The sequence below is a fragment of the Cariama cristata genome, unplaced genomic scaffold (assembly GCF_000690535.1).
Source record: "Cariama cristata isolate BGI_N322 unplaced genomic scaffold, ASM69053v1 scaffold42528, whole genome shotgun sequence".
NCBI classification, from domain to species: Eukaryota; Metazoa; Chordata; class Aves; order Cariamiformes; family Cariamidae; genus Cariama; species Cariama cristata.
Window position 1 is genome coordinate 27497 of NW_009633664.1, and position 14009 is coordinate 41505.

The 14009-nt window shown below is 48.1% G+C and overlaps 1 protein-coding gene across 1 annotated transcript; it reads right to left on the reverse strand.

Moving 5' to 3' along the window:
* Positions 1–1462: 1462 nt before the first annotated feature.
* On the reverse strand, positions 1463–13429 carry B4GALT1 (UDP-Gal:betaGlcNAc beta 1,4- galactosyltransferase, polypeptide 1; the record flags this gene model as incomplete). The annotated part of the gene is made up of 5 exons (XM_009706835.1): positions 1463–1747; positions 2334–2438; positions 4044–4166; positions 5567–5754; positions 13187–13429. Coding segments are annotated over 5 exons (795 nt in total), but the record flags the coding sequence as incomplete, so codon positions are not given.
* Positions 13430–14009: the final 580 nt, after the last annotated feature.

Sequence of the window (14009 nt, forward strand, 5' to 3'; positions counted from 1 at the left end):
CCCCAATATAAGCGTCCCTGATTTTAACAGCCTTCAGCACAGGCCAAGGAAGTGCAAATTGCTGTGGTCAGAGCTGGTAGCAAAGTACTCACCAGAAGCAATTCAGTTCTCAGTTCTGGCCGAGAGCTTTGAATCACTTAAACCAGCTCCGAGGGTGTCAGCGCTTGAGGCTTTCATATAGTCATGGGAAGGAAAAGCAGGGTGTCTATACAGGTGGTGCCCTGGTGCGCTGACAAAAAGTAGTACTCCAAAATGTGCATGTCCCTCAAAGCCTGAGAAAATCAGAAGGGAGTTTCCCGACAGAGGATACACATTGCAAGAGGCTCCAGGCAAAGAAAAATCGACTGGATGTCAGCCCTGCTGTGAATATCTCAGCACTGCAGGAGATTTCATGGACAAATATGCAGAGCAAATATAATACATGGCTTATATATAATGACACACACAAAAAGCCTATGAGTCTGAAGGTAAAGGAGGCTTTGAATCATATCCTATTATGCTGCACCCTAGTTTAATCTGGTATTAAATATACTGCTTATGATATACAAATTACTTTTAAAAGTTGTTAAAAAGTTACAACAACAACAAAAGTATTAAGTGAATTCAAGTTTTATGCATGAACTTGCAAGAAAAATGTCGGTTTTAGGAAGCTTCGGACAATGTTTAAATAGTGTGGTAACTTTCTACCACTGTTAACAAGTGTCAGCAAATTTTAAGGCCATAATTTCATTGTACAATTCAATTAATTTGTCTTTATTTCAGGAAAAAAAAAAAAACAACAAACCAACCAGCCCACTCTGCCCCCCCCGCCCCCAAAACCCCAGGTGGTGGTGTGCTGAGGAAAAAAGTCACTATCACATCCAGAAGTAAGGTTATCTGAAGCCAGTGGGTTTTGCAGATGCCATCTATATAGCTGCCACCCTATACAGAGAGTTCACTGGCAAATTCTGGCAAACTCTGGCTCAACTAACTCAAAGCCTCCTTTGAGACTAAAAGAAATAATAACATTCGTTGAATCCAGACTTGTGTTCAACATTTGCACTGCACACAGAGAAGATGTTTGTTTCGGTCACTAAAAAAAACCCACATCATGATGTTGTCTCCATTAAAAGAAAAATCTAATGCAAAGCGTAAACTTGTACAATTTTAGCAGCATTTTACAGTCCTTCATAAAAGTAAAACTAGGAATGAATTAAAAGGAATGTTTTCATCCACCTCATTTAAAATACCAAATATCATGGGCAGTAATTGCTGATGCATCACAGTTGTAACCAGTAAAATTTGGGTCCAGCAATTAACTCAACATGTGGAGCGCTGCAGCAAATAGATCAGATTCAACTTTTTCTGGCAAAGTAAATATTTACAACTCTTATGTACAGCTTCTGGACTTACAAAACAATGGAGAGCTAGAAAGTTGTGTAAAGTCAAGTTTGGAATTAAAAAAAAAAGGAAAAAAATGATGTGTCCAATAAATTTGGAGACGCTTTGGCATGCCAAAAGAGGCCTTTTTTTGTTGTTCATTGCAACTGTTATAAAACCAGCAGATATAAAGCATCCTTGAGGCCAGATGTCCTGGGCAACATAGGCATGGTGTCTCTTGTGTCTGTGATGTTAGCTATTTGGCGAGCCAATATCCACTGTGATCTTTGTATACAGAGGGTACTTGTCAGTTCTTAACACCTTGTAGGATAGTGTATTTAAGCCGTCAGAGCTCATTGTCTCCCTTGTATGCGCAATTCGGTCAAACCTGCGGAAGGGAAAGGGGAGGAAAAAAAAAAAGGAAAGAAAAAATAAAGGGAAAAAAAAAGTTTAAACAACCCGAACTTCGCATGACCAGGAGGCATCTCTGGTGTTTTAAGAACAACCTGAGTATCAGTATGGGTCCCATAGACTCACAGATTCGGCCAGCCTGAGCAGTGGGCAAAGGCATCCCTATGGGGTCAAATTTTAGCCATGAAAAAGCAGCCAAGCTTGTAAATCACACAAGTCCTTTTCCAGCTCTGCACTATAGCATAGGTTTTATATGCCAAAGACAAGCTGGACACAATTCCTCAGAGCTTAATTTGCTGTATTTAAGGAAAAAAAAAAAAAAAAAGGCAAGATGTATCTGTGCCATAGTGAAATATTGGGGGAAAAGTCTGTAATAAGGTAATAAACGGGCAAGGGGAAGGGGGCAGCTTACGGTGCAGGGGACAGAGAGGTCACCAAGAGAGGAGATGGCCACAGGCTTTCTGCAATCGGGCTTTGTGCATGGCAAATAGAAAGCCAAGCAGCCGGAGCAGCATGGGCAGGAGGTGCCCCCTGAATCTGCTGTGGGACGGGGTGAGACGCACCTCTCGGGGTTGGGTTCATTCTTCCGGTCCCGGGAATGCCGAATCATTCTGCACTTCCCAATGACAGCATCTGGTCGGGATATCCCCATGCCTTTAAACACCAGCCTGTAAAAAAGGAAGTACATTAAACACCTGTGACAGGCGACGGATGTGGGATGCTCTGCCACACCTTCCACAAATGACCATTGGTTTTAGGGGTTTTGCCTTCTTTTTGAGGATGTCACTACTGCGTTTGCAGGCTTGCCAACACCAAAAGGGGGGAAAGCCAGCCCCTTTCCACAGGAGCAGATCAGCATGGGGAAAAGAGACATCCCCCTGCCAAGACCAAGGATCTGCGAATTCACCGCACCCTCACCTGCACTGCCAGCTCCTCCACGCCCAACGCCCCCATTAACCTTGCTCCAGGCTGTAGACTAGAATTTGAATGGGAGGCATCTAGTTTTTAACCCACCTGGAAAGAAGCCAGAAGAACATTCATTTTTTGGGGATGTGAAAGCTGCAGTGCTGGTTGAAAGTGAAGTGAATGGTGCTGAGACAGCATGAGGGGGACACACGGTCAGAGCCACAGTGGTCCCAGTTGGGACACGCTGGGTGAGGGGTAGCCTTGTCTTTGTTTGCATGGTCTCTGCAAGGCATCTTCAGTTCATGGACACTGATGCTGGAAAAGTACCTAGTTTCTTCCCCTTTGTGTCTCCTTTTAATTTCTATGTAGCATCTTCTGCTCCTCAAAACCAGAGTGCCCCAAAAAGAGCGGAAGGACTACCACCTTGCTCTGAATGTCCTGCCCCACTCGAAGGTGGTCCCTTACTTGGTTTATTAAACAGAACTACTGAACTTCAGGAAGGTACAAGCATTTTTAAGAAAACCCTTCCTGAAGCCCAGAAGAGCTCAGAAATCCCAGAGAAAAGACCACACAGAAGAGCTCAGAAAGCCCAGAGAAAAGACCACGCACAGCAGGTTTGCCATCGCAAAACATGATGAGGGCTTCCCAAATCTGAGCTCCCCATGATATTTTCTCACAGTGACTGTCCTGGGGACGCAAAGCTGTAAGGTAGCACAACCCCACGTCCACCTTCTGCCCCCCTCTTTAGGCAGGAGTGGTCCCAGCCTGCCCTGTGCAAACACCTTCCTCCTCTCCTGCAGTTCTGAGCCTTGCTCGGCTTCCTTCCGGGCAGGAAGCGATGGCTCACAGCGTTATTTGGAGCCGCTTACAGCCTGACAAATGAAGCTCTCCTGGGAACAAAGGGATCCGCTACCAGGTTGCAGACCCAGGCAAGCCTCGGCTGCACTGGGCTAGGTGGGTCAAGGTCTTCTCCACCCCACCACGCACCCCAAATCCCCTTCCTTTCGGCCAGTGCTGGAAGACCCAGAAGCTCGCTGTTCCAACCCGCGCACTGGCGTGGATGCTTTTGCAAGGCTGTGCAGCAAATCAGCAATGCATGTGTGGGGCAGGGGTGGGATTTTTCCAGCCAGACCCACTCCCAGCACACCTCGGGAGCTATGAAATGGGGTGCCAGCATCCAGCAGGAACACACTTTCTCTGAGCCAGCGGGTCGTCTGTGTGCCACCTCCATCCCCCACCCAGAGGGCAGGCTCCCGTGGTCAGGGTCAAAAACACCCCGTGCCCCACCACATCCGGGTAAAAGCAGCAGGTTTGTGCTCATCTCCACACTGGAGGCACTCCAGGTGCCAAGGGAGATACTTATTTACCTGTTATAAATGTCGTCATCTTCGCCACCCCAGCCCCAATAATTGTTTGGGAAGCCATTGATCTTTGTGAACTGCTCTTTGCTCAAGGCAGACACACCTCCAAAATACTGATTGTAAGGCAACCTGGAAGCAGAGAGAAAAGGACATTTAGAGGAGGAGAAGTGCTAGCCAAGGAGCAGCCTGCCCACCTGAAAAGGGAGCAGCACGTGTTTTGATGCCCTGGACTCGGCTGAGGCAGAGGGAGCTGGTGGGCTTGGTCTCAAATGCAGCTGGGAAGTATTCTGCAACTGCCAACAGCTGCAGCCTTTCACCAAGAAGTACACTGTCCTCAAAGGACAGGCCAGTAAGATGCACATCACCTTGCCAAAGGACAGATGGGTGACATGCATGCCCCAGGAGCAGCAAGAGCTGAGCAAAGCATTGGAGGTGCCACAGAGCCTTGTCTTCTTGCAGCTCCACCACTCGCTTCCATGCTCCCCAGTGCCCCAAAAGAAAGCTCGCAGCCCAAAACTGTGCCAGCAGCATGACCCTGCACGCACAAAGCCAACCAGCTCCCATTCAAATGGGGGGCAATTCACCCAGGGGACTAGGGACAGATGAAATTCAGAGCCACAGCACAAGGAGAGGGCCCACGCAGGGATCACCAGGACCTACCATAGACCTTGTCTCTGTTTCCACAAGCAGATGAAACCCCTGGGGCCTACATTTCTGCTCTAAGCTTCACCTAGCTGCAAGAAAAAACTGCAGCTGCTGCAGTGCCGGCGACAGTCCTGCTCTGAGCAGGGCTTGGGTCTAGAGCAGAGATGTGCAGAGGTCCTGCCACCAACACCACTGCTGTATCTTTAGCATTACCGACTACCATGGGGTCACAACTGGTTTTCACTTTATAGATGAGGTTTTACACCCCTGCTTGGGGATTTGGGATAAGGAAAAAAAAAAATTTAAAAAAGGGAAAGGAAAAGCAAGACACATTTTTATTTACAGCAGCTTGCTGAACTCAAATGTATGCTGAAAGACATTTAATTTTGTGTTGTTCTCAGATACCAGGGCAGGTCCCTCACTGGCCCAAAATTGAACAGCCAAAAATATTTCATTTTGCTCTTAAAATAGTGTCTGATGCAGTCTTTTTAAAGCTGCACATAATCTTACTGTGTGAGAGTGTCTCACTTTTCAGACTGGGTGGAAACACTAGCTGTCTTCCAGCTTCCAGCCTGAAACACAAGAAGGGATATGCAGGCATCTGCAAAACGATGGGCTCTTAGTTTTTCCTCACCCTACCTTTCACTTTCCAGAAGCTGTAAATTTTAATAAACTGCTCAGCTTCCTTTCTCCCCCTTCCTCCCCTCCAGCTGATTCTGCTCGCAGCCACCCGCTCCCTGCAGGGACACGCACGCCAAGACAGGCTTTTGCGAGAGACATTTTCCCATGCTTTCAATGGTGGGTGGGGATGTGTAACACTGCACCTGGCCCACTGGGCTAACAGCGGTATTAGGAACAAAGTGCCCCTCAAAAAGGCGTCTCACCGAAATCCAAATTTATCCATGGATACAGAGAGGTGCCGTGGCTGGCTGTAACATTTGTAGGTGTTCCTGTCATCCATTGGGATGAGGTCTACGTCACTAAACACAAAGCAATCATAGTCATACTCTTTCAAAGCCTCTGTGAATCCTATATTCAGCAGTTTAGCACGGTTAAATTCTTCTTCTCCATCCTAATTTAAAAACAAATAAAAACAGTTAAGTGACTTAAATTTATCAGCTGACATCAGCAGTTTCTTACCTGTTGCTGGACACCGGTGTCGCTCCACTGGGTTGATGTGCCTGTGACAGACTAAGCTCAATCCCGAGCGCTCCCCCCATAGCACCCACAGGACCTTTGCAGCAAGTTGCCCCCGGGATGCCGCCGACAGGACGACAGCATCCGAGCCAGCTGCAAACCACAGGGGCAGCTGAAATGGCTGAGGAAACGGTGGACCTAGCTCAGCCCTGCTCTCAGCAGGAGGCTCCAAGAGGGCAAGTTTGATGGGGAGTGGTTCCCCCAACCCACCCTATGCACAGGCATTTACAGGATTGAATTCTGTGATGAAGTTTATGGACCACCAGGGCAAGCAGCTGGGGCTTCTCAGAGCAGCAGATAAAAGCAAAGAAAGACAAGCTGCTCTGGAAGAAGGGACCCTTGCTACAGAGAGAAACTTTGGTGATGCTTTAGCCTATAGCCAGGACAAGAACCACAGACCAAAACCTTTCTGTGGCCAGGATTTCAGCACCCTCTTCCTAAGCTTTGCCACAATGTGGCTGTGAGACTGTGGCATGGCCTCTGCTGAGCAGCACGCGTTGAGCACGTCCCAGACCCGATTTGCAAAGCATGGGGTGGCAGCAGGAGTTAAGGCATGCCGCTCTGCCGCTTGCCCCTGCTCCCATGCCAAGCCCATGGCAGTTGTGCATGCACGGGAGCAGGACACTCTCCTTGCAAAGGCCTTGGAAAGGACATTGCCGGTTCGGCACGTGGATGTGACGCACAGCCTTGTGTACTGGATGGCAGGCTGGGGGGGGCTGCGTTCTTGGATGGGAGGCGGGCGCGAGCTGCTTCTTGCAAGGGGTACAGCTTGTGTGCCGGATGCTGCCGTCCGCCGCAGTGCGCAGCTCCTTCTTTGCTGCTCCTCTGCCAGCCAGAGCACAGCATGACCCACCGTCTTTCCCGGTGGCCTCACCAGGAAAATGAAGCCAGGAGGGCTGTCACGATGACGGGAAGGACCTGAAAAGAGCTGACACCACTGCAGGGCACGTTTATCCCAGGGCAGGCACAGTTAATGAAAGGACCTGCAGAGAGTGGGGCAGGAAAATCTCCGCTCTCCTTCCCAAGAAATGAGGCACCTGAGCAGAATCAGTTTGGCCTCTCTCAGGTGGAAACACTTCAAAAGCATACATGGCTTTGAGCACAAGTATGGGCTCGCAAATTGCTCAAGTACTTTCGGAAAACTACAGGATCATACCCACAACCCGGAGAACACCAGTGGTTTGAGAGTAAGGGTTTCCAATCCAGGACCTAACTTTGCAGCAGCAGATTCAAACCCAAACCTTATGCAGGGGAACAGAGCAGGCAGAAGGAAACGCACAGGGCATCACTGAACGAGGCTGCAGTTTTTTGCCAGCCTGGAAACCAACACTACCAAATCCTTTCTCTTCTACCACATCCACCTTTCCCCCTCCACACCCTCTAAGCACTGCTGAGCCAAAGGACTCCCCCACCATGCAAGCCATCCCCCCACCCTGCAATACCCACACACTGCATGGCACACAAATCAAGGATGGCTAAAATACTGTGCCCAAGGAGCAGCAGCTTAAAACACCACCTCCTCCCAAATGGCTTTGCCTGGTTAATAAATAAACAGTTTGGAAACTGTTTAATCCAGACTGGTTAATGGATCTGCAGCTGGAGAGCCAACACAGGTTCTTGAAACAGCCACAAGTATCTTTCAAATTAAGGTTTTAACATGCAAGTGTCAAACCAAGGTTTTCAAAAGCATTCATCACCTGCCTCAGGCATAAATGACTTCACAGGGAGGAGTGAGCTTTCGTGGAGGAGGATCTGAGCAAATTCTCAGCATCCTCACCCAAAACAAAAGGGTTCACATAATAACTAAGGTGGTGGGAAGATGATCACCATCATGCATAGCAAGAGCAATGAAAACTTGAGTGCAGAAAATGAAGGCAAGTCGAACAAAGCGGCTCGGGAGAGGGAGAGGCTGAGGCTGTGAGATCGGAGGGTTTTCTTCCCGCAGCGAAGGGGGCTGCCCAGCCCCAGCTGCCGAGCGCTCCTCAGGTCCCATGGCACCAAACCTGGGCCTGGCTCCATAGTCCCAAGGGGGAATATTGCCGGTGCTGGCGCAAAGTGCGATGTGCTCACACCTCAAAGCACCTGCTGGGTCCAGTCTATGAGAGTGTCCTCTTTTCACAACATTTGGCTGTTTTTTTCATAATGAAGTTTCAAGGCAAAGGGCCCTTCACACTGGTTTTGTTACCAGCAGAGGCTCAGCCATAATTAAGCCATACCTTCAGGTAGCCTCTAGCTCCTCTGGGTGACACTTAGGAATTAACAATGCTACAAGGAGCTGTGGTTTTAAACCTCTCCCCGAAAAAACCCAAAGCACAGCACAGTGACCAGACCAAGAGTGTACAGGACCCCTCCTGCTGCCTCACTCACAAGACCCCAGCAGAGCCCATGCTGGGGCACCATGCATGGAGAGGGACCAGACACACAGCAAACACTTCACATGGCCACTGCTGCTCTCCTCCCAAATGGCCACACAGCTTCACACTGTGGGATCTTAAAGGCTTAGGTGAAAAAAAAATGAAGACAACCAAAAAAGAAAACAAGAACCCCTCTCGAAGCCAATTTCTGAGTAACTTTACAGCACGCAGATAGCTCATGCAGCAAACCTTGCAATGCTGTTATGAACTGCAACTCCTTTGAGGGCAGGAGGGTGGTTTTCTGTCCCAGGAGGTATCCAGGGCTTTACAGCATGTACCAGAGCAAAGAAAGACTGACAAGAGGTTTTGCTTTTGCAGAAAGCTGCTTCTTTACCTAAGGCAATGTGGAAGTGCTGGTGTGCTTGCAGTATCTCAGATTCAAATCTCTCAAAATTCAGAAACATGCTGCAGGCTTCCATCTCTGACAGATCCCCAGCGTTTTGAAAGAAAGAAAAAAAAAGGCAGAGTTGGGAAATCTCCTTTTTGTGCTGCTGTCCCTTCCAGGTCAGTGCAGGGCATGGTACTACAGGCAAACCTTGAGAGAGCAGATAAAGCAGAACTGAAGAAACCTCCAGCCCTCGCCTCTACTTAGCAGCTTCTCATCCCATGGAGGCTCCCTGTTATTTGCCACAAGGAAATGGATCAGTTTGGACTTGCTTGGACAGAGGAGCATCATCCTGAAAAGCCAGGCAGCACACAGGGGACTGCTGCTTTGACAATGCAGCCAAGCTCTAGACATAGCCTCCATGCTTATTTCCTAGGCTTTCAACCAGAAAAGAGTTAGTTCAAGCACATTTTTGCTATTTTTTTTTTCTTTCCTGACAATTTTTTCCCAATGTTCTCTTGTCCTGAAACTTTACTCATGTCTGAGTTCTGTACTGGTGCCCAGCACCTGTTTCTGGCTCCTGATTTTACTCCCTGTGTCTCTCCCAGCACATTCAAGTCCATCCCCATTCCCTGGTCCACGAGAGACTGGCTGAAGGGGACAACCTGCTGCCTCAGTTCTGCAGGGTCGGACACTGACTCCTTCTCACATCTGGAGATGATCAGCCCAAGCAAAAGAACATCCAGGCTTTTTTACATCCCATCCCTTACCTTTGCTGAATCTGGTTTGCTCAGCCAGAACTACCAAAGGATGCTAGCTTTTTTTAGTGCCAGACAGATAAAATTGAGGTTTTTGGAACTGTCACTCAAGTTAAAGGGCTTGCAAACTAGCAAGAAGCCATCTGTTCCAATTTTGTCCTGCCTCCCACTTCCATGTAGCAGGCAGCTCTGTGATTCCTCCTGCAGACAGCACAGCAGTGCAGAGGACCCGTGACTGCATCTCTCTCACCCGGGTCCTAAACTCGCTGGGTCTCAGGGAGGTAATGGTGAGGATACATGTTTCTGGCCAGCTAGGAGAGAGCCATCAGCTCCAATGGGAGGTTGCTAGCTAAGTCAGCTAAGACGGCCTGAACCATAAGCACAATGTCCATGTGAAAGTCCACAGTCCAGTGGCCATGAGCAGGTAGAAACAGATTTCCAGGGCCATACAGAGACACTAGGAGACACCTTGCTCTTTCTGTGTCAGAGAGTGTTTTGAGACCTCAGCATCATTACATCAGGCAGCAGGAGAGAGCAGCCACGGAGGAAACTCTCTTCCCCCATCACTGCGAGGGTAAGCAGGAGCCAAGCACAATTCCCTCCTTTGTCCACACACCTGGGGGGTCCCAATACCCCCTGCAAAATAACATGAATAAGTGCGATGCCCCAACCACTCCACACTCACACACACGCACACACACTCTGGAAAATCGCTACTGAGGACATTGCAGGTAACACCAGGGGCCAGTGGAAAACGGTTGAACAACTGCATGGTTTTCAGGGAATTTGCTATGTCTTCCCTTTCCCAAACTTCAGTCTGGCTGTGTGGGCATTTGTACAGGCTGAGCTGCATTGAGAAAACTCATTACTAGACCTGAGCACCAAGGTGGCAATGGCTGAAGGGGCCGGAGAGCATGTGGGTAATGGCGGGAGTGAGGGGGGCTGAGGGGGACACCACAAATTCGCTGCTGCCTTCTATTTGCTGAAGTCAAGCTTGCATGGCATCGAATGGGCACTACAAAAAGCGTGCCCAGCAGCGTGTCCTCATCTCAGATTTATCTGAAAAATACTACACCTGCTACTCCACGCGTTGGGTTTGGGTTTTGCTGGGGGTGGAGTGTGGAGGGTGAAGCATAATATACATTTTCCACTGGCTCCTGTTACACACTGGACATTTTACAAACATCATCTCCTTGACTTCAGCCAGTCCTACTTTGAGACATTCACGCACGCAAGAACAGCATGGTGGAGACACAATGGACTCACGATGGAAACACATTGCGCTGAAAGGAAGAAGTTTGACATTACCAGTGCAGCAGTAGCAGGGCTCAGCGCTCCTCTTTCTTTCTATGAGATGCAGAGCACAGAAGAGCACGTAGGCAGCGTGTAAGAACCAGATCACACAGTAATTCTCCTTGCTTCATTGATTGCTTTGATATAGACAGGATTAACAAGTAAAGGTAATATTTCCCCACTAGAAGGAAAAATAAAATAAAAAAAAAGAGGGCAGATGCAAAGGGAAGGACAGACAAGAAAAAAGAGAAAAGCAATTGTCAAGACAGCAGAGAAATAGGACCATTTTCCTACTGTACTTCTGGCAGAATTAATAAATTTTCTGCAACTCTATTCAGTGTTCCCACTCACCCTTGAGAGACGCATCCAGTGGGTTTACTACCACTGACCACTCTGCCTCTTCCAGACACAGCTTGTTAGAGGCAGGCAGAAAGAGCATGTTTATTTTACAATTCAAGTAGTCTTACTTGCTAACCTACATCTGACTGCTGGATGTGTCCGGGACATATATGCCCTGTGTACTGCATGTCACTTCTGTTCCAACTTTGCTCAAAGGATGCATCTGAAAAAAACATTTGCTTCAATAATTTTTGCGAGGGTTAACTTTAGAGCACACAGACAGCCTCACAGCCCTAGCGCTGGACGACAAGACCAGAGAAGAGGAGGAACCAGCAAGGCAGGGCAATGCAAGCCAGCACACACCGTCGCAGCAGCAGTCAGAACTCCAAGTGGGCTTCGGACACTGCCTGCCTTTATGGGTGCCAATGCAGCTCCCCGTGATCAGGCCCCTCGTTTTTCTTACCCTTGAACACCACTGATGGGGAAATACCAGCCCCAACTGCACTGCCGGCTCTTTGCAATGGATACGGCCACCCCCCTACATGTGGTACCCCAGGATCGTGGGCAGGCAAGTTCTCCTCCATCCTCCACAGAGCCAGCCGGTGAGCTACACCTGGCTGGGAAAGCAGTTGCCGCAGGACCACCGCTGGAAGCTGCATCGCACCCTCACTTCTGAGCCACGCTCAGAAAAAGGAGGCATGCTGTCCTGCCACCTTCACCCACCTGCACCCCAGTGACCGGTGGGGACCATGGCTCGAGCAACCATGTGGCACCAGTAACTTGCACAGGCAAACACTGCACGTGCAAGGAAATGCAGCCTGAAGGATGAAGGGCTGGGGCTGGCCCCACATAGCTGGACTGCAGCGGCATCAGCTGCTCTTTGCATTACACAGGAAGGGTGTCCTTACAGGGCTTAATTTTAAGGCACAGCGTGCCAGTCCACATGCTGCAGAAATGCCTTGTGCTCTCAGCAACGTGGCCACCAGGTCACAAGCACAGTTGGTCACAGACACTGGAGCATCTTGGTTGCTGTGCTTGGGAGCTACCACTAATTCTCCACAAATCACTTTTGCCCTGGCACCCTGGAAATGAGCAAAGTAAGAGAAATAGTAGTAACAGAGTATTGGCTTTCTCTCTAGTAAAAGGTCTCTCCCTACTTTCAATTCTGTGAGGAAATTTATCGCTTGGGTGACCATTTTAAATACCAATGGTGTCTGGTATGCCCAAACACATCACCTGATCCACAAATTTAAGGAGTAACATTTAAAGAAGCATGTTATTTTATCTCAGTTTTTACAGAGCTGAGAAAACAGGATATAAATACTTATCCCAGAGAAAAACTGCACTATGAGATTGTGCAGCCAGCAGTTTCTGCTGGGGCTCTCAGAACTGTATCTCCCCTTTCATGCTGCAGCCCATGCAAATGCCTACACATTTTAAGCTTGTCCAAGTGTGAACAACACCCACTTATTTAACCACCATTATGGTATAAATTAAGACAGCTTGTTTGGAATGAAGGAATGAAACATGCCTTTTTTTTTTTGTTTAAATATAGGTCTAAGGCCATCAGATATCAAGGAAAAAAACCCATCAAAACCTCTCCTGTCACTACTTGTTTCTTTTCTGTTCTATCCACCTGAAGACAAATCACTCACCTGTTCCACTGCCACAGCTGTGCTTTCTCCATCCTGACGCTTTGTGCACATGAATGGAAGTTGCTTGAGAAAGTAAGTGAAATCCTACGACTTTATGGCACACTGAATGCCAGATTAGACATTAATGCTACCTTGTCACATTAAAGATCTCTGTATGCAATTCCTTCAGCAGTTGGGAAAAAGGAACATGTGGAAAGAGAGATTAGATGGGGTTGTGTTATCAGGGATTTTTTCCCTCCTTACCAAGTGGTTTCTTTAAGCAGAAGCTCTTTAGAGTGAATCATGCCTGACTGGAAGAGGGGACTTCAGGTTTTCCATTGAAATCATCGAAGCAAAATTGCTCATGCTCATTTTCACTTTTTTTTTTGGTGCTACAGCCTTTTTTTTCCCCTTTTTAAAAAAGCAACCTTATCCCTGCCTGCCAGCCCACTGCTGTTCACGATAAAGCAACCACTCCTCGGTTTTAGGGAACACGGGCACTGTTACGACAGCAGTAGAAAGCCTTGTGTCTTTAGCATCTTACCTGGTTGATAACATATACTCCATAATCTAGTTGCTGCCTTTGGAGAATTGGGTGCAGGTAATAGAGCCAGTACTTCAGGTGTTCCTCTCGGTTCCTGAACGGTATGATTATTGCTACTTTCTGAAGTGCTACACAGTCCTTTGGAGCAAAATGACCTCCTGCTTTGACCTCTGGGTTTATTCTTGCCACTTCTTCCAGGTTCACAGGCTGGGAAAACTCGACACGCAGTGCACCAACTGGAAGAGAGGCACAGCACAAAGCGAGTTAGCACACACAATCTATTTCTCTGAGCATGCATTCTTTACACACACTTGTTTTTTGTTTTGTTCTGTTCTTAAAAAACAAAGGTTTGGATCCAAACAAAATTCCAGTGGTGCATGGAGGTGTTGAAGCTTGGACCAACCATACCCAAAGTAACCACACAACACCATTCAGAGCAAACCCGCAAACCTGTAACCTCTTGGTACCAGACCCCAACCAAGTTGCTGACGCCAAACGAATCTTGAAAATCCTACTATCCGCATGGCAAACCAACGGCTCTGCTCCCACTGGAACATGCACAACGAAATCAGCCTAGAGAAGAGGATTGCCCTCTGCGCTCTCACCCACCTCGCACCGCATGAGAGTCGAGCACTTAAAAAATAGGCCTGCTCTCCTACTGACGTAGTTACTTAAGCCAAGGCTAGCCACATGCAAACTGAACAAAAGCCCCTTTCTTGTTTTCTTTCTTATGCTTTCAGTGTTCTGTAGGCATGCCCATTATTTATTAGAAGTCCTGTATTAGAACTGCTAAAAAAAACATATCTAGATTTGCATGCAGGTT